This window comes from Rissa tridactyla, chromosome 2 (assembly GCF_028500815.1).
Source record: "Rissa tridactyla isolate bRisTri1 chromosome 2, bRisTri1.patW.cur.20221130, whole genome shotgun sequence".
Taxonomy (NCBI): Eukaryota; Metazoa; Chordata; class Aves; order Charadriiformes; family Laridae; genus Rissa; species Rissa tridactyla.
In genome coordinates, this window is record NC_071467.1 from 122,627,429 (window position 1) to 122,647,219 (window position 19,791).

At 43.5% G+C, this 19,791-nt stretch overlaps 1 protein-coding gene and 1 long non-coding RNA gene across 4 annotated transcripts in view; one reads left to right on the forward strand and one right to left on the reverse strand.

The window, feature by feature from the left end:
- LOC128905298 (uncharacterized) lies at positions 1-10,096 on the forward strand. 3 transcript variants are annotated; one of them, XR_008464826.1, is made up of 4 exons: positions 1-106; positions 5,365-5,437; positions 7,220-7,417; positions 9,959-10,096. It is a non-coding gene; the product is annotated as an uncharacterized LOC128905298 (long non-coding RNA). The 3 variants fall into 3 exon arrangements; XR_008464827.1 differs by lacking the exon at positions 5,365-5,437 and having other exon boundaries at positions 11-106; XR_008464825.1 differs by lacking the exons at positions 1-106; positions 5,365-5,437 and adding an exon at positions 2,114-2,825.
- The window catches only part of CMTM7 (CKLF like MARVEL transmembrane domain containing 7), a 30,845-nt gene continuing 18,476 nt past the window's right edge, over positions 7,423-19,791 (reverse strand). Inside the window, exons 2-5 of the mRNA XM_054191196.1 lie at positions 16,592-16,765; positions 13,756-13,854; positions 12,648-12,729; positions 7,423-12,297 (exon numbers count right to left, since the gene is read on the reverse strand). Coding sequence (XP_054047171.1) covers positions 12,284-12,297; positions 12,648-12,729; positions 13,756-13,854; positions 16,592-16,765 — 369 coding nt within the window. The 3' untranslated portion in view covers positions 7,423-12,283. The remainder of the gene's footprint in view (positions 12,298-12,647; positions 12,730-13,755; positions 13,855-16,591; positions 16,766-19,791) is intronic.

A 19,791-nucleotide genomic window follows, 5' to 3' on the forward strand; every position in this document is an offset into this window, starting at 1 on the left:
TGGAGGAAAGAGCTTGCGTTGTGTTTGCCTGTTACTGGGGAAGAGGGTCCAACTTGCAAAGCTGGATATTCTCACTGCAAGTTTCCAGGAGGAAACGTCCGATAAGGTCAGTATTGCCTCTTACCACAGGGTCCAACCTCTTCTAAATAGCCTTTTACCCCTACCATGGTCTATAGGTTACTGTGACAAGCATAATTCAAGTGCTGCTTTCCCATTGTCTTGATTACTTTGAGCTGAAAAAAATAAAGGAAGGAGGACAAACTAGCTAAAAAGAGCAAGTAATTTCTTCTGGTATAGAAAAATGCAGGTGACCGAGTTACGTGGTTGAAGGGGAGCTGCTGGATCCTTTTTAAAAATGTTTGCCTGATTGTCAGTGGTAGGGGGAGAGGAAAAGGAAATAAACCCGCATGCTTTCTGGCAGAGGAGCTTTTTTATTTCATAATCCTACAGATTGCTTATCACCTGGTGGTCCTCTTGGAAACCAGAGGAGAATGGCACTTTCTTCATTGTCGGCACTGAAACTGGAATGCCATCGTATATTCTTTATATTGTAACATTAAAGGTGAAATTGTCTCTGTGATGAAGTTGCCAGAGACGAGTGCAACCATAAGGATTCATAAGGGAAAAAGGTCTCTAATGCTTTTAATTACATTTGAAAACTAGATGGAAGAAAACAATCGAGGCAAAATGTTGTATTAAAAGGGTATGTCAGTGGTGGATTTATACAGTGTGAGAAAATAACTCGGAAGTCCTAAGAAAGATTAATAAAGGTTTAATAATTCGGAGCATGACCACACAGTTTAAGTCATATTATCGCTAGAATCGTGACAACACCTTTCTCAGGAGCATAATCCAAGTCAGTTTACTGTAAATGATCAGAGTAGCGCGGCAGGGCAGAATATAGGCTGGTAGTCTGCGGCTTGCCTTTGTGAGTGCACAGGCACCACCTGGTCGCCGCTGTCTGTGCATCTGTTGTTGAAGGCACCTACGTGTTTCCTTGCTTTCGGGTGGGCTTTCTCCTTACGGTGAGGAGCACAGCCGACACCCCTCCTCCTTCGTGCTGTCCTGCAGGAACCCAGCAAGGTTAACTGCTTGGCTGGGGTTTGGGTTTGGCTTCTCTTTGCATTCAGGACAGCTATTCTTTGCCTGCTAAAGGAAGCACAAGCAAGGCCAGCAATGGGGGTTTTTTGCATTCTGTTTGTGCGGTCTGCACAGGGATCTGCTGAGGAGCTGCAGGAGAGGAGTTTGCCCACAAGAGGGCAAAGATGAGCCTGTGATTGAAATGATTTAGTCTGGAGGATTTCACCCTCTTCCCGCCTGTATTTTCAGTGGAGTTGAAGCCCCCCGGCCCTCTTTTGTCAATGTGGCTATAAAATTGAACTGTGCATTTTAGTGATACTGTTTCCAATCATGTGCTTATTTCTTAAAATGTAGCCTTGAAGGTTTTTTAATAGTATAATCAGATCAATATTGTCACAAGGAGATACTTTACCTGAGCAGTTTGAAAAGGCTTTACTTTCATGCCTTTTGTTTTGTAACCTGTCAAGAGATGCTTTTAACAATTCAAGTCAAGCCCCAGCTGCATGACTACACCTGCACCTATAACACCGTACTGCAGCTTGGAAGATTTCGGTAGTCAGTACTACGCCGCGGTTTTCAATGAAAGGTCTGTGGATCGTGGGTGGAAGAAGAAAGGAATGGGGAGTATCTGGGCATTTCCTGGACTCTCAGGAAGTTAAATGAGTGAAGCTTATTATCAAAAAAATGCAAATTATGCACGCTGGAAAAATGTCAGGGTCCGCGAACAGAAATGTTGGCGAACATGGCTGTAATGCATGCCAAACAGGGCTGCTTGCAATTCCAGTCCTCTCCAGCCACCCCAGCGAAACTTGCTTTGACCAGCCCGCGTGTCCTAATCACTCAGTCAGTTTGTTTCTTATGACCTATTATCTCTTGGCTGAATATTAGAACAGGACTGGGGAAAATAGCACAGACTTGGCTGTTTTGAAGTTGGCAAGTCCTGAGGTGAGAGTCAGGGCTTCACGAGGTGGCGACAGCATAAGCACATTCCTCTGTAGCGTGACTCATGTGCGGCCAGATGAGGACAGCAAATGCCCAGTCAGGTATCTGACGCTGGATGTGCTGCACGAAAGGATGTAGCATTCTGCAGTGCTAAGTCTGGGGTGTGTTTCAGAACTCTCTTTTTAGTCCTCACTTGGAATTACTGAAAGCATAATATTGTAAGAGAAAAGCATAACAATTTTTCTATTGCTATATGCCCTACTCTTGCTTAAAGAATGGTGGAATGTTGCTCAAAATAATGCAAGTCTGTCTGCACTACAGCCCTCCTTTTAACTACTTCCTTTGCACCAGCTGTCACTCTTCCAAAAATATCAGTGCAGACATGACTCTGAAATTCATGTTGTTCGTGTTGAACTGTAGGTAAGGAAAGAACAGTTACTTAATTGTTCTGTAGTCACTACGCACCACTAACCAAAGACATGAAGCTGCTACGCTGGTGCGAGCGACAAGGCATCCTCAGAAAGGAGGACGGACCCTCACCACCTCTATTTTTATTTTTCACACGACATCCATTTTATCTCTGCAGCCTGTTTCAAAGGCTGCAGGTCACTGGTTGTTAAAGCCCTACTTCCCATTCCTGTCCCTCAAATCTAAATTAAACCTCCCTATCAGCACAATTCACAGCAACAAGAGCTTCGGCTAAAACTCTGCCTGCTGGTTTCTCAAAACAGCTGAGATAAAGTGGCTACAGAGGTCTATCTGAGGGGGTACAATGCAGCTCTAGAAACAACTGTCTCATCAACGTAAGTCTGTCTGTTTTCTGCCTCATAGTCCTCTTGCTCAGAAAGGCTTGTTTTATGAATGAACAAATGTTGTCCTTGACTTGATACAGTTTTTTAATTGTAAACGCTTGTTTCTGGCAATTGTGCCTCTCATTTGAGGGTAACAAGGGCATAATTATTCAGCTCTCATGCATCACAAACTGCTGAGCATGAGGTATTAATGGAGTGCTTTGCTGCCACCATAGCTTAATAGCTACAGCTGCAGCATTGTGCTCTTGTTTGGCTGAGGTTCATGAAAAAGGGGGATGCAGATCATGAAGTTTTATGTTAAGAGTGATTTAGAGATGCAGAAATAACAGTAGACTGTGCTAGACGGACAAAGCACTTCTGATTTAGAAGGAGCTATTACACCAGCAGAGCTGTGATTTGTACTCATGGTAGTACGAAGCCACCAACACCGGTCCACTTCATACAACCCCCAATAATCCCAGTAAAATAAAGTTTTGTTGGTGTAATTGTGTGTGCTGGCAGGGCTGTACTGGGGGAGAGAGGGAAATCATACCCTACCATCACAGCTGGCTAGCAGATGTCATAAAAGGAAGCTGCAAATGGATGCTCTTGGCTAGCTACAGGTGATACACAACTCCCAGCCTGGTCTCTTCCCATCCACCCAGCTATCACATTAGCTCTGTTAAGTGCTGAGATGCAAGTGCTGGAATTAAGAGGTGGGTGTTGCCCCAGCTCCACATGGGAAAGTAAAAGGGGTATCTCCTCAGTCCTGCCCTGAGATGTTCCAGCTGGGAGGTTGAGCTCCCCTGGTAGCTGATGGAGAAAGAGGCACATCGAGAGGGTGAATCAGAGGGAAAGGGTAACTCGTGCACTCTGAGTCACTGCTGCTGTGATTCACTCTTGCCCTTCTCTTTCTTCATTGAATACTCAAGGGAGAATGGCTGGTTATTAAGGCTAGTCCCATGCAAATAGCCTCCAAGGCACACTGTGCTTTTCCCTGGGAGAATGGTATTTACTCTCTTTGGGCTGTAAAAACAGGTGCAGGATGAGTGCTGTCTCTAATTTCCTAGTCTGGTCTTGCATGCCTAAGTGTTAGGTGCCTCTAAGTCTACACCTGTGGGATTTTTTTTCCCCAAGGTTTCTAGATCCTTGCTACAATTCCTTCTATACCAAGAGGGTTGCTTCTGCTGTCGTTCTTCCTGCGCAACTGCAAACACGTAAGAAAAGAACAAGTGGTTCAGACCTACTTAATTTAGCAATGACTCTGCATTAGTGGCTTGGGGATATTCACCCCTGCGGGGAGAAATGCCCCACCACTCTGCTGGGCCTACCACGTCATGGAATCACGGAATCTTCAGAGTTGGAAGGGACCTCTAGAGATCATCTAGTCCAACTCCCCTGCTAGAGCAGGATTACCTAGAGCACATCCCTCAGGGCTGCATCCAGGCGGGTCTTGAAAATCTCCAGAGAAGGGGACTCCACAACCTCCCTGGGCAGCCTGTTCCAGTGCTCTGTCACCCTCACTGTAAAGAAGTTTTTCCGTGTATTTGAACGGAACTTCCTATGTTCTAGCTTGTGCCCATTGCCCCTTGTCCTGTCGCTGGGAACCATTGAAAAGAGCCTGGCTCCGTCCTCCTTAAACCCACCCTTTAGGTACTTGTAAACATTAATCAGGTCCCCCCTCAACCTTCTCTTCTCCAGGCTAAAGAGTCCCAGCTCTTTCAGCTTTTCCTCATAAGGGAGGTGCTCCAGTCCCATAATCATCTTGGTTGCCCTTCGCTGGACTCGCTCCAGTAGTTCCCTGTCCCTCTTGAACTGGGGAGCCCAAAACTGGACACAGTACTCCAGTTGTGGCCTCACCAGTGCAGAGTAGAGGGGGAGAATGACCTCCCTCGACCTACTGGCCACAGTCTTCCCTATGCAGCCCAGGATGCCATTGGCCTTCTTGGCAACAAGGGCACACTGCTGGCTCATGGATAATTTGCTGTCTACCAGGACCCCCAGGTCCTTCTCCTCAGAGCTGCTTCCCAGCATGTCCGCCCCTAACATATACTGGTGTTTGGCATTCTTCCTTCCCAGGTGCAGGACCCTACACTTGCTTTTGTTGAACCTCATTTGGTTCTTCTCTGCCCAGCTCTCCAGCCTGTCCAGGTCACGCTGGATGGCAGCACGGCCCTCTGGAGTGTCGGCCACCCCTCCCAGCTTGGTATCATCAGCAAACTTGCTGAGGATACACTCTGTCCCCTCATCTAGGTCATTAATGAATATATTGAACAAAATTGGACCAAGTATTGACCCCTGAGGGACACCACTGGTTACAGGCCTCCAACTGGACTCTGTCCACACACGTCATCCACACACCCATCAGCTCCGCTTCAAACGCTGGCATATTCTTCTTGTCTTTCTGGTAGCCCCTTCATCAGTCACAGAAACATGCAGGTGTTTCCTTTGCTACCACACATCACTTTATTTTTCTACACATACCCGCACATGCAAAGCACAGAGCGCTCGGTCTGTTCCTTTTCTTCTTGCTACTCCCTCTTTTCCCTAGGTGGTTTGCTGCGCACCTGCCTGTCTACCTTTGCACGGTGCCAGCCCGTGGGCACACCTCTCTGGAGACACAGGTGAGAGGGGCTCTGAAGGTGACGTTTGTGGCAGTACCTCTGGGCACCAGGCAGGGATTATATAATTTTAGGGCTGGTCAGAGTAGCCTGGGGGCTTTGTAGCACCGAGCGCTGGCAGCGGGACACCTGTGCCTTCCTGAGTTAGTTCACGCTGCTGGCTGAACTGCCTGTCACAGTGAGCAGGGCAGGACTGCTGCTCTTTTGCTAACGCTTTAGAGGTTGCAGTTTATTCCTTTCCAATGGTTGCTTTGTGCATTGCTGTTATTCTAGGTCTGTAAACATCTAAAGAGCAATATATGAAATCTACAACATCTTGGGCATTTTGAATTTAACTCAGTTCAAGCCAGAATCCACAGAAATGCATTTTAATGGAAGTAATTTTATCTATGTCCTAATCCTTTTTTCTGCTTCAAAAGCTCTGGCCTTCATGGCTGGCTAGTGCTCTGAAGGACATACTCTGCTTAAACGCAAGTCTCACCTGAGAGCCGGTTAGCACTTGCCCAGTGACAAAACTGCTTTTGAAAAATATTTATCTTATGTGCCTTTCTGTAAAGCTGTAGTTCAGCAATATGCAAAAAACAGGTGCTGCTGGAGGTCATATCATGTTCAGGAAGTGGTATGAAAACATGAACCCAAGGAACAGCACTGTTCTGAGCTGCTCGCTCAGGAAATGTTGGGTAACGTTGCTATTCTGCAGTGGCCCCTTAATTTTAGCTTCTTCATCTGCACTTTCTTTTCTAGCTCTGCTCTCTTTATTCCCCACCACCACCGCCCCAAAAGGCAAGGTCCCTCTCAGCCTCCTTGTTATGAACCCTCCCTATCATACAACTGTGCCCCCCAGCACTTAACAAGCAGCCACAATATCATGCCTTTGGCTACTCAACACTGGCTTCTTAAAGCCAAGCTTTCACAGCGCTAAGCCAGAATGATGCCAAAGATCATAGAATCACAGAATGTGTTGGGTTGGAAGGGACCTTTAAAGATCACCTAGTCCAACCCTCCTGCAGTAAGCAGGCACATCTTCAACTAGATCAGATTGCTTAGAGCCTCATCAAGCCTGGCCTTGAATGTACTCCAGATTTGGGTACCTAAATTCTGCCTCCATGGAAAACTGAAAGCTAGCCTTGGCAGCCACCCCACCCTTAAGGCAGGAAACTCCTGTGGTGCTGCAATGCCTTTTTTCTTTTCTTTTTCTTTTTCTTCTTTTTCTTTTTTTTTTTAACTTTCAAGCTTCCTACCTGCATGAAGTGTTGCTTCTGGGCACAGGCAGACACAGCTTCAATTTCACTGTCAGAGCAGCTCAGACAGAAGTTTGGCAGAGGGCAAAAAGCAGACGGATTTTTTTGCCAACTGCCCCAAGGCAGAGGGGCTGGTCCAGGCAGGTGATGAGAGTTTATTTGATACTTAATAAATTGGCAAGTCATTAACCCAGTAAATTAGTGCAGATATGTGATAATAAGAGGATAAAGCTACTTCATCAGTTGTTTATAAATATGGTGGCGGGGGAAGATTGTTTTTTGGGGTTTTTTTGATGCAAGCTCCTGGATGGTGTATACTGGTCAGTCCCTAATAATAAACAACGGCATGCACATAACCATCCTGGCCGTGACAAACCAGAGTGCTGACCCAGGGGACTAGCTGAGGCTGATGGACTCTGGGCTCAGCGAGAGGTAGAACAGAAACAAACTCTGGAGTAGGTCAGCTGTGGGTAAAGTGACCTCTAGAAGGGACAGGCATAGGAAGGAGCAGCCAACAGCACTTACTGCTCTTCCTGTTTTCCAGCTGCTGTTGTGCTGGAAAAAAGTAATCATCCTTCTCCAGGAGAGGAAGAGGACAAGTACCACTGCGACTTTCCGACCTGCTTCCATGTAGCAGGGTTAAACAAGCCCTTGGGACCAGGGACCGAAACCAAGAGCTGCCTGTTCCCAAGGGGATGGCCTCGCCAGTGTGCAGCCCTGTCCATCTGCAGAGGAGCGAGAGGTAAGCCACGGGCACGGGCATGGCACCTGACTCCAGTCTGAAAACTGAAACGGCCTTAACAGGAAGGTTGCTTAAGAATACCTAAGAGCTTTGTGGTGAGGGCTCTCTCCTCCCACCTGGGTGTAAATCTCTGCCGGCAGAAAGAACAGGACGTGAGCCTCCCACAGACCCTTCCTCTGGTACCCACTTTTCCCCATCTCACACAAGCAGCAGCACCTCCTGGATGCCAGCCCAGTGTCAAGCTCATCACTAGGGCCCAGCGATACGTAACTCCAGCTTTCCTTGGCTTTCAGGTGACGCTTAGTCTAAAAGCAGGTCTGTACTTTTGCCTCTAGCCAGAGGGCCACTGGCCAGCATGCAGGCTCTCACGCTCGCCACCAGTGTTTTGCTCCATGCTGTCTCTAAGAACAGTGGAGCCCTGAGCAATTTTAAGTTAAACAGGGCAGAACATGTGGCAACTTCATGCCATCTTGCGCAGCCTCTGGGTCAGGTTTAGTGCATCGTTCTGCAGCTTTAGCAGAACATGAAAATCCCAGACACGGGGTATGAAGTGTACACAGCAGGCAAGCAGAAAAGAGACTTTTCTATCACTCCAGGCATGTCTGCTCACACAGCCAGAAACTGTTGATATTTGCCAGCATTTCTATTAGTGCATAACGTGCTCACATTAGCTCCTCCTTTCATAAGCTTTCCACTAATGTTTGCCCTGCTCTTCCTTGTCTCCTGCTCCTTTTTGTCCTAATAAGCTCCTAGTCATCTTCCCTGGAGCATCACTCAATAACCTCCCCTTCCCTTCCTCCCCCCCCTTCATTAAAAGTTATCATTATCCTAGTGTCCTGCTATCCCCTCTATACCCCACATATGTTCCCAAAGCCTTTTAGGAGCAAAGAACCCATTTCTTTGTAGTTCACATAATGCAAAACACAACCATTTCAGAGCAACAGGAAAAGTGTGTAAGCTGTAACACAACCTGCAGAGTCTCCATCCAACACTGTGGTCCTCAAGCTTTAAAAAAAAAAGAGGAAGGATGGCTTTGAAAAGTTTCGTTTCCCCTTCTCATCTTCCCAGTTTGTACCCAACAAAAGCACTATTCACTCTCTAACTTATCTCAAGTCCCCAGAGCTCAAACATCAGGTGTTTGGTTTTTTTTTTTCAGTACGGAACAGTTTGCACTACCTAATTTCTTCTCCCAACATTTACATTTTAATTTTCAGCAAAACTGAACCCCAAACTCTACCTGTGTTGGCTCAAAGAACATACTACACTCATCTCGGAGCTGAAGAGGACAGACAAACTTTTGGGTGGGATAGTCAGAGACCAGCACATCCAACCATAACAGCAGGGGAACAGTTTTTTCTTTGGCTCCTACCTCTTGTCCTCCAGTTACAGGATGTATTCTGACACTCCCCAGAGAGAAAGTCACTGCTGTAGTGGAGGAAGGAAAAAAATGCACAAGACAACAATCTGAGTCTCAAAGCCGTTACACCATCCAAATAGCGCACAGTTTATTTCTAAAACAGCTGGAATCCCATATTTGACAAAGTTGCAGACAGATGGAGCTTTCAGAACCAGGCTGACACTGAAGGAAACTTAAAACACTTTTGCTGGCAGAGCTACAGTAGTAAGGTGCCAAAGTCCCTGGAGACAGAGCTGTCATTCAAAGACCCCTGGTAGAGCTGGTGATACCAGCAAAACCTGTGCTTTTCTTGGTAGGCATGTTTCACAAGGAGGATTTGGGGGAGGGGGAGGAAGCTTTGGCAGCAGAGATGTCTGTTTTCCAACCTGAAAGCACGCCACGTTAAGAGCATCTGGTGGGTCTATGGACCCAGCACTGTATGGAACAGCAAAAGCTGCAGGCATACCTTAGACCTGTCAATAGGCACAGAAACCAAAAGGGAACTTGTTTATACCGGATTGGGAGAAGCAAAATACAAGTGCACTTGCAGCAACATATTCTTTGGATGATCACAGAGCATAGGTCAGAAATTCTTTGGTTGTCAGACTACATGAAATTCACCCTAATTTTTTTTTCCCCACATGGTGACAAGTGACAGAGTGATGTGGGAGGCTGAAAAAAAGATACTAGCGTAGTGCCAGGAGAGGGGGCACGATTCCAGCAGAATGGAAACAGCCCTTTTTTCAGGGCAAACTCAGGCTCCAGCCCCAATCCTTAGCAGATGCTTCCCGCTGCCACCAGAACACTGAGGGCTCAGCTGCATTCACACTGCGTGCAGCAGAACATTGGTTTCCCACAGGATTGCCAAGAGGAGTTAAAGCTTGTAGGAAAGTGCCTACTATCTATCTGAGGTGATATCTTAGGAGGTGAAGGAGCAGTAGAGCACTTCCATTTCCTCTGGGGGGACGGAAGAGGTTGTATCCTTAAATATCTACCATGTTAGTCCAAATTAAAGTCAGAGTGCTGGTTTCCAAAAACTGTAGTTAAGTCAGTCTTTGCAGGACAACTGGTGGTCAAGCACCCCTCTGTGTGTGCGTGCACGCGCGTGTACGTACACATGTATGTCTGTGTGCCTCCTTCTGCAGGTATTTTCACTCAAAGTGCCCAGAATGAAGTCCCTTGTCATGTATGTCCTTTGGACTGGTCCTGTGCTGGCAGGGCAAGGAAACCTGAACCATCACTGACTCTTCTAGCTGAGAAGGATGTCTGTTCTCTTAAGCCCGAGAGCCTTTGAGGCATGCTCAATTCAGGTCATTAAGAAGAAAAAAGTGACCCATTTCTGAACAAACACAAAATATGTCATCTGAAGGTATGGGGCAGAAAAGCAGGTCAAAGTTGGCCATTGTAAAGAAATAAAAAATAGTTAATATGATATTAATAACATTATAACTGCCTGTTAAATAGTTTTATTTGAATAATCCTCTATATGAACGTCAAAGCAGTTTATCCTGGAGTGAATATATGTATTTTCATTCACAATCAGTGGACTTTTGTGCTTTCAAATTGTTTCCTGTTCTATGTTGCTGTAAATAGGGCACTTATGAAAAGGAACAGCAAGAAGAATCACAGAAACCGTGCACCATGGGGAGGGGGATTTCTGTCTTTCCAGGTTATCTGCTCAGTTATTGTCATTTACTTATACAAAATTTTTTACGCCTTAGCAGTTGGCCAATTTCTCTTGTAAAAGAGTAAAAAAAAAATCAAAGTAAAGACACTTATATTAGGATGAGAGAAAAAAAAAAGGTGCCAACAAATCGAGCCCATTGTACGTAAGCAAATGTGTGTTACATTCATTTTCATATTATTAATCAAGCATTGGAACAGGCTGCATAGGGAAGTGGTGGAATTGCCATCCCTGGAGGTATTTAAAAGACAGGCAGACGTGGTGCTCAGGGACATGGTTTAGTGGTGGTTTTGGCAGTGTTAGGTTGATGGTTGGACTCGATGATCTTAAAGGTTCCTTCCAACCTCGACAATTCCATGATTCAATGATTCTATGAAATTGCAATGTATGATAACCTGCTATGAGGCACAAAAAGAATTTTCTGAGAGGACCGCTAAATTACTTAGCAGTATTGACACAGAATTTCAGACAAATGGAAAAATGCATAGCAGGCCAGAAAATGCTTTTTTCCTCCAGATTGGACCTGGTAAACTGTATAGATTCTACTTTTTGCAGAAACCTGCTGCACCATCATGCAGCTGTCCTGACAAGAAAAGACCCAACTTATAAGTTCTACTTCACAGCTAGACATGAAAGGGGAAGAACCAAGGAGAAAGGGCCCGTGCTTCCCTTTTTCCTGCAAAGAATTTCCAGCTCACCAGAGATGGACTGCAAAAGGAAAGGAAGATAAAGGTGACAAGAAGGCATTATCTCAGCCTCAAAGTTACACAGAACTTCACGACAAGACTGAAAACTGAACTGTTCTGCCTGTCCAGGCCCTGAGCAGAGTTTCCAAAAGCATGGATCCCAGCAGAGATAGAGAAAGGGACAAAACACATGTAAGAGAGAGAAAGCAGCACATTGCTCGATTCACAATGGGCTTCCCATAAGCACTGTTAGACTCCAAAGAGAATAATTTATAGGAAACGCACAGAAATTTTTTACAGAACAGGTCTCACAAATACCAATTTCACAAACGAGTATTTGTGAAAAGGAAAAAAAAAAAGATCCCACAACACATTATACAGATATTCTTGGGTATGTATTTTCCTGTATTTGGCAAAGGGAAGTTTTTAAGAATAATCTTTGATTGTTAAAAACCTATTCATGAAGAAAAAAAGCCCGATTTCGTCATGTACTGTTGGGGCTAGGAGGCAGTGATTGCAGTGATATATTCAAGTTGCAGTTCATAATTTTTGATGCTGGCTGAGTTGATGGTAGAAAAAGTCCGCAGTTCTGACAGAAAGAGGTAACAAAGACTTAGGTCAGCTTATCCAGGCACAAACCAGTTTGTAACAGTTCCATTGTTAAACAAATCATCCTTGGAAGTTAAGAATCAGGTAGGAATTTGCAGGATTTCCCTTCTGTAAACACATGGAGGAAATCAGAAGCATTTTTTCCATCCCTCTGAAAGGCAAACCAAATGACTCTCCAAATGAGTTTTAAATTCACTTGTTGCAAATAGCTGGAAATGACCACTGCCCAGCTTGCAAATCAGAAGGTCTTTTTCTGTAAAGCTCATAAAAGGCATCTTCTCCATTATAAACTTCTTTGAGGGGGGGAGGGAAATGAGGGGAGCAAAAAAAATTTGGTTCACAACATTGTTTTGCATAGGCATTCAAGTAGATCTTCAAAAGCTACTGGCTGTCCAGGCTAGTAACAAAATACCCATGCTCTCTCCTCAGTAGTGGACGGTCCTCTTTGGTATCCTAGTTTGTAAGGCAGGTGTCTCGCAGAGATGAAGGAGTCATACGGATGCATCTTTGAAAAGAAAGATGGTGTCATTTGCGTTGCCACAAACAAATTAATCTACTTGATTAAGGAACACACAGGAAACCTTCTTTTGACAGTGGGTGGGGGAGGGAGAAAACACTGATGCATTCACTACTTGCTAGAAGCAATTTATTTTGCTCTTGTAGTTTGTTAACAGCTGTCAGTAGCTGTGATACGTCCGTGTTGACAGAAAATATGGAATTATTGCTTTGTGAGTAATTTTGAGTAACAAGGAACAGGACATTAATAAATCCTTCCAGGTAGACACAACCCTGTGGCAGAAAATATAAATATTCATTTTGGGAAGCATTCTGGCAGTCACTAAGCATGACACTTACTTGTTGACTGCGTGATGCATGAAACCTTGTAGGATGACCATATGCTTAAAACACAAAGGATCGTAGCTAGGAACCCGAAAGTCTGGATGAGAAAATAAACAAACCACAAACATTTACAGACCATTAGATGACACATATTCCATGAAGGTATGGACACTCTTGTATAACCAGCTACATATTTTATGATGTTAACAAAAACAAAAGGTGATGGTTTTTACTCCATTCTGGCAATATACTAAAAAAAAAAAGTTTCCGCAGTATAATAGCAGCTTATGTTTTGCCAAACAATGACTGAAAGATAGACTGAGAGTCATATACAAAGGGGGAGAAAAAACTGGACAGCAGCATAGAGCCTCACCTTCTAGACTTCTCACTAGGATTCTGCAGCAAAGAAAAGACTTTTTCTAACACGTTTGATTACTACTCTTTTACTGCCCCATTCAAACAAGTCTTTCCCTGCCATCTGCCAAATAAACAAGCCAGGTAAGTCTTCTAGTCCATTAGCATCATGAGGACTAAGTTTCTGAAAGTAATTCTTATTCTGGAGGAGTTGTATTTCAGGTCCTGCTGCTGTGAAAATACTGTTGCCCACACTCAGAAGTCATGTCTGTCTCTATAAGCCCTCCAGCAACAGAGGCAGAGAGTATCTTCCAGTAAGACAGCACAAGATCCCAGTGGGTTTTAGCTCAGGAGAAATTATCTTGAACTGGGCTCTGTTCAGGAGCAGGAGGCATCAAAAGCCAAAGACTGGGGTGAAATCCTTTAGGTTACTTCTAGCTGCCACAACAGCCATTTCAAAACTGAATTGTGTCAATTCTTCCCCTAAACACATTAGTTCCTATGAGTTAAAGCAGGAACCTTTGGTTTCAACTCTCTGCCAGGACAAATGCCCACTTCAGTAGTAAGTCTGAAGTCTCACAACAAAATATTTTTGTTGGCATGGTGTTACAGAACATTCACTGAAATAAGCTAGAAGGTAGCTCCCCCAACCAAGACATAAGCAATGCAAGCCTGTAAGAAAATAAAATTACAAGCAATAGATTTCCAATGCCCTACTTAATACATATTGCAATTTTAAAAGTGTCAAGACTAATAAACACAGTCTTACCGCCCCAGCCACAAGTCCAGTCAAATTGAAACTTTTCGATGCTGCTACAATCGATGCAATGAGAAGCAGAATTGTACCGATTAAATAATGAAGAAACTCCTGTAAAGACAAGCACAGCCTGCATCAGAAGGGAAACTTATCAAGAAAACATTTTGACATGTCTCAGAATGAAAACAAGTTGGCAGAGGACAAAACACCAGTCAAAATAAAAAAAAAGCAAAAAACCCCACCTCATGAGTGGATTTTGTAACATACCTGACTTTTTATTCAAAAGAAGAAAAAAAAAAAAAAAAAAAAGGAGAGAGAGCCAATCTTCAGGTCTACTAATGTCACCGGCATAAGGTCTACTTACTGGGTATGGAAGCAATCCTTTCAATTCAATATGGTACATTACTGAGGGTGAAACGTGTATCATTATTGCATCAAGTATGCACCTTACTTAAAGAGACAGTTTTGGAGGAAGAAGCCTTAAGAGCATATTTCTCTAGCCTATATGAAATGGCAATAAATGGCAGCAAATGGCTTAAGTAGAAAACCAAATGCTCCTGCTTCTAATAATCTTAGAAATTAGGCAGCAGACCTACCGCTGGATTTACTAACAACTTACATCAACCAAGACTGGAAGCAGGAGGGAAGCCACCAAACGCACAGCTATGCAGACACTTACAACCAACACCCAGGCTCCAAAGTCTGTAAGGGTGGCTGCAGCTGTCCCGCAGTAAAACATGATGCCACGGGGTTTTTCTGAGAGAGCACTGAGGCACCACATTTCAGCTCTTCTCTAGTGTGACGAGTATCGGTCCAGGAATCAATTTTACCTTGTTATAAGCAGGGGTTATCTGTGGGTTTAGATTCTGAATCCCCACGAAGCTTATGGCAACCAATAACGGGTGTTTGCAAACTGAACATGGGTTGTTTCTTTTGCATGGTGGGGTGAGCAGGAGGGTACCTGCTAACTTTATCTGCATTGCACTACCAGCATGAGCTAAGCAAATGCCACGTATAAGGGAGAGGAGAGATTCCATCTCAAACCACAGCAGAGAAAATATAGTCCCAAAAGGAAATTGTTCAAGCAAATCCCAGAAGAGAAACAGTCTATCATACCATACCACAGTTTCCCTCTGCTCAGGTGTTTATAAACAGCTGAGGAGGATCTTTGCCATAAAGTAGGCCCTGAGACTGCAATTTACTTTTCTCATTTGTAACCTTGATTCAGGTTACAAATCAGATCTCAGCCCTTGCTTTTGCTAGAATAAATTATTTCCATTAGGAGGCTTCTCTGGCTAGTCCACAGTGCAGCAGGCAAATAAGGCATGCCATTGCCTCCTTTGAGACACCAAATAAAGCAGTGCACACAGGCCACTACAAAGAATCATCAAAGGCTAAATTAGCTGGAGAACCAACCCCTGGCAGTGCCGGGAGGGTGTCCCTCTGGAGAAACACTTCCCAGCTTTAAAAGGTGTCAGTGCTGAACAACCTTTTGAACTACCGCAACTTTACTGACTGCAAATCACACCCCTGGTTGCAATGCAGAGATCCTGCCAGGAAACTCCACCAAACGCTATCTGTAGTTTCCCAAAGTCTCTTACAGGTCTTCCTAATCTCTTCTAAAGGTACTTAAATGTGCATTGAAAAGGAGGTTTGTTGTAAAAGAGCAGCAATGTTCAAGCATCACATCCCATAAAGCTATCTGAAGCTGAGCAGCCAGAAACTACAGCACCTTAAACTCACTAGTGACTCTGGAACATTTAGGAATGATTAAACGCAACAAAAAACAAAAACAGCCTATGCAGATGTCAAAATGGGATAGTCCTGTTACAGCAATGCACACATTAAATGCTGCTTTGCAAAACTGTCGTTTATTAGCTTATTTCAGTCCCTGCATCTGTATTATCTCTAGATAAAGAAGTACCTTCTAGAGAAAGACAGTGGTGGTACGCATCTAAAAAAAAGAAAAAGGGGCACAAGTCTAACCACATTCTTCAGCTAAAAAGGAAAACAAAATTAAATTTTTCTCTCTGGTTAGAAGTGATGGATGGACAAACCATTATCTTAGACCTGTAAACTACTTACATAGCTTCCATTAAACACCATCCAACTACTTCTTGGATTTTAAAAGTGAGACATGTTTTAAGAGGGTATTAAAATCCATCATACCACACTAGGACACAGGACTCTTCTGTTAGCTAACCTGATCCAAAGTTACTGAGGAAGTTCAGGTCTCACATTTTCTGTGCTGCTCTGCTAGGATATGAGAGATGGATGTGCAGGGGAAATGAGGGAATGAGGCAGGAACCTCCTGCAGGATATCCCAGAAATGGCCAGGTTATGGCAATCAGGCTGCGGCTCCTATTTCTTGCTATTGTTTAAGTTACCTAAAACCATACCAAAAAGAGACACATTTGACTTAAATAGCACTCGTAAACTTTATTTTGGGACAGGATGTAGTACATTCTAATGCTATGATTTGGTACTCTAGCAATCCCTTAGCTGCTATAAATGACTTGAGCTAGGACCCATCTGCTGAAGGCTTGATAATCAGTAGCTTCTTTTCAATTGTCTCAGAAGAATGCTACTGCCTTCCCTGGAGTAAACTGGGACTTAAATCTGTGTAAAGGAAGACAGATCAGATCCAAATCAGCTAAAAATCTTACAATTACAGCATCTGCTGAACTGAATACTAATAACAAAAGCAACAAAAGGATTTGTATACAAGGAAAAAATAATTGCATGAAAGACAGCCTATCGTTGTGTGATACCACAAGAAAATGGACTAAGTAATTGAGACATCAACCCACAAGAGAGGCGAGGAACCCAGACCATCTAACAGGCTTACCGCCAGTGGCCAGCTAACGCAAGTGAGCTTCCTGTAGATTCTGAAAATGTGGATAATGTAGAAGAACAAAATCATAACCAAGTCGCACATGGTGACAATCTGAAAGTAGCTGTATGCGCTGTAATCCGTCCACGTAGAATTATTTACACTGATGAAGCCAACCAGCAGTGAGATCTGAAAGACAAAAGGCACATTAAAGATCTTCACAATGGTGCTCAGAGGGCCGTGAAGATTATTTTAAACACAACAAAATTGCACTTAGAAACAGAAGACAAATATCTAATCTAAATTGGATGGTCCCAACAAAACGGAGGACAAAGTAACAAGCACGGTAATAATGTTTTAAAAATTGCTGTTAAATGAGCTAAAACAACCATTAAGAGTGGGGAAAGAGCTAACTGCTAGAAGAAATGCAGCAATTTTAGCCTGAAGAATCCAACCTGAAGAAGTCTGTATGTACAATAAAAGAGGTCTCAAATAGAGAAGAAGCATTGAATGCCTGGAGCTGCACCAGCAACTGAAGCATCTAAACCCCATGGACTTTCAGAAGGAAATCACTGACAGCCGTAAAACTTAAAGTGCCCTTGAACACATGCACCTTTACTTCCATTTAGTGAGAGGTCTCATATGCAAAATCGGAGGACCTGACTGCAACTGAGCTTACAGTTTTCTACCTTTTCTTCTTCCTTTTCTACCACTTACACAGCAGGAGTATGAGCAGACTACAAGGTAGTATCATAGCAAATAATATAAACATTTGGAGGAACTGATTAATTCACTCCACCCCAAATACAATAGTTATAAAACTTTAATATGTTACCATTGTCACATAAAACTATACAGCATTATTGTACAACTTTCAGTTGTAGGCTTGCAAAGGACAAAGGCCATTTTATTTTTTTAATCTAAAGCTACTAGTTTATTTTACTAATCTCACTGCTTCTACCAGCCTGGCTAGCCTAGGTGATAAAAATAAATCTACCGAGGATATACCTGAATATTTTCTTATTACAGACTTTGTCAGTGCATGCTTTCAGTCACTGTAATTTTTAGTTCATCCAAAGTCAGCCAGGAGCAGTAATGATTCACATTTTAAGTGTTTCTATAAGACATTAAAAAAACTATCTGAGGAAGCCAGCACTTCAAGATTGCAGCATCCTTTCCCGCACACTCATCTTCCAAACTTGTAACTGCATCCATTATCAGAATAATTTCCTTAAGCTTAAAAAGAGGAAAAAAAAAAAAGCAAACAACACCCCAACAACACAGCTTAGATTCTTGCTACTGTAGTTTTAACTGAGTTTGACCTGCTCAATTCTAAGTGGACAGGCTAAACATACACATCCGCAAAAGCAATCAAAAGCTCAAAACACACATAAGAATTTCACAAGAATTTCACAAAAACTTGTCACCTTGGCCAAGCTCCATATAAACAGCCACATCAACGTAGCAACAGCAAACCACCTCAAAAGGTGGCTGCAAAGAGAAAAGTCAGTGCTTCAGGATCCTTTCCCACACAAGTGGCTAAGCTACTGTTAGATTTAGATCTAGTCCGGCTCCATTATTTTTACTGTGGTAGTCCAAGTGGTTGATGCTAGCATTGTAAGTGATCCTCAGTCCGAGCCAGTGACAGGCTTCTGCACTATGGTAAGCCTACATCTCCTCCCACCTTTGAAATAGATACAGGGTAGGGAAGAGAGGACTTTGCAGTGCAGGGGGCTAGATCATGCTCAGGGCTTCTCAAGAATGGAGGTTACGTGTGCCTTTGAAAGTGCATGATATTGCTCAGTCCCTGTCTCCCCAAATATGTTCCTGCCCTCTGGTTTGGGAGTGTAGCATCATAGTAGCATCCTGCATGTTTAGTGCTTCTGTCTGTACCATGCTTGTTCTCTGGGTCTCACAGCGTAGCCACTGGGGAATCCTAAACGCACAAAGTCTTGCATCTTGTACATGGCAGAGCTTTCTGAGATGCTACATTTCTTAAAAGACAACAAAGCAATGCTCTCCACAATTCAGCATTTAAATAATTCTGGTCCAGTTCTTCAATTCTGAGATAATTTTAATGAAGTTTTGTCCAATCTCTGTCTACATACACTAGGTCTACATTAAGATGTGGTTTCATGAGGGGCCATGGCCTCTGTCATCGCCTTCCTACCCCGATTTCACTCCCTGTCGTGTACTGGCTGCTTCATTCATCTGTGCTCAGCCTCTTCAGTGTACTAAGCCAGCAGAAAAAATGAAATACTAAAAAAAGCAAGTAGCTTTCCTCTGACTCTGCCATTCACACAAGGCATGGTCAGGTGAGCAAGGGAGTGTGAGGAAGAAGCTAGGACTCCAAAGGAAAGCATAGAAAAGACTGAGCAGGCAGGATGGCAGTGGCTAGTAACCATGCTGGCTCAGGCTGCCGCAGACCATCCACCTTGGTTCCTTGAATCTTAATGTTGTCTGACTTAGCAGTTGAATAACTTGAACAATCAGAAGGAGATCAGCAGGTCATTTACCCTATAACCTAGGAGAACCTTGAAGTGATGCAAGACAAACAGGTATTATTTTCATGAGAAAATGGAAACTAAATTTAATGAAATTTCACCCTATAGGAAAACTCAACAAGAAGTCACAGCAAGCATTGAATCTTGCTTTTGGATAAAGGTGGATGAGGACAACACTTCTCTAACCATCAAAGGCTAAAAGGGGTCTCCTTTATTCAGGTGCCTTCACAGTCATCAGTTCTCAGTTTCAATTACACTGTACTTATCAAGAAGGAAGCGTTAAATCACAGAAATATTAAATCTGCCTATTGGCTCGTTTCATGCTTGAACCATTAACTTTATCAACTTTTTTACTGTACAAAGGATAAGAAGGACTGGATCCTTGAAGCACAACCACCATCAAAATGCATGGCAAGAGGTATTTCTTTCAAAGATTTCCTTTTCCAGCATAAATTTCACATGAGATTTACACGTAATTTCTAAAGAGGGTTCTCTGATCACACATAACACTATTTCACAGGACAAGTGCAAAGGGGACCATATCGACAACTCTATATAAAACTATACCATGTTTGCCACACTATATTGCCTGCACGGCCAGCAGGTACAGTCAGAGGTTAAAGCTCACCTGTTGAAAAAGAATGCTGAGAAATGTAGGAAATAGAGCCACATAATATTATTTGTCCTTTAAAAGTGACAAATACCAAAGTT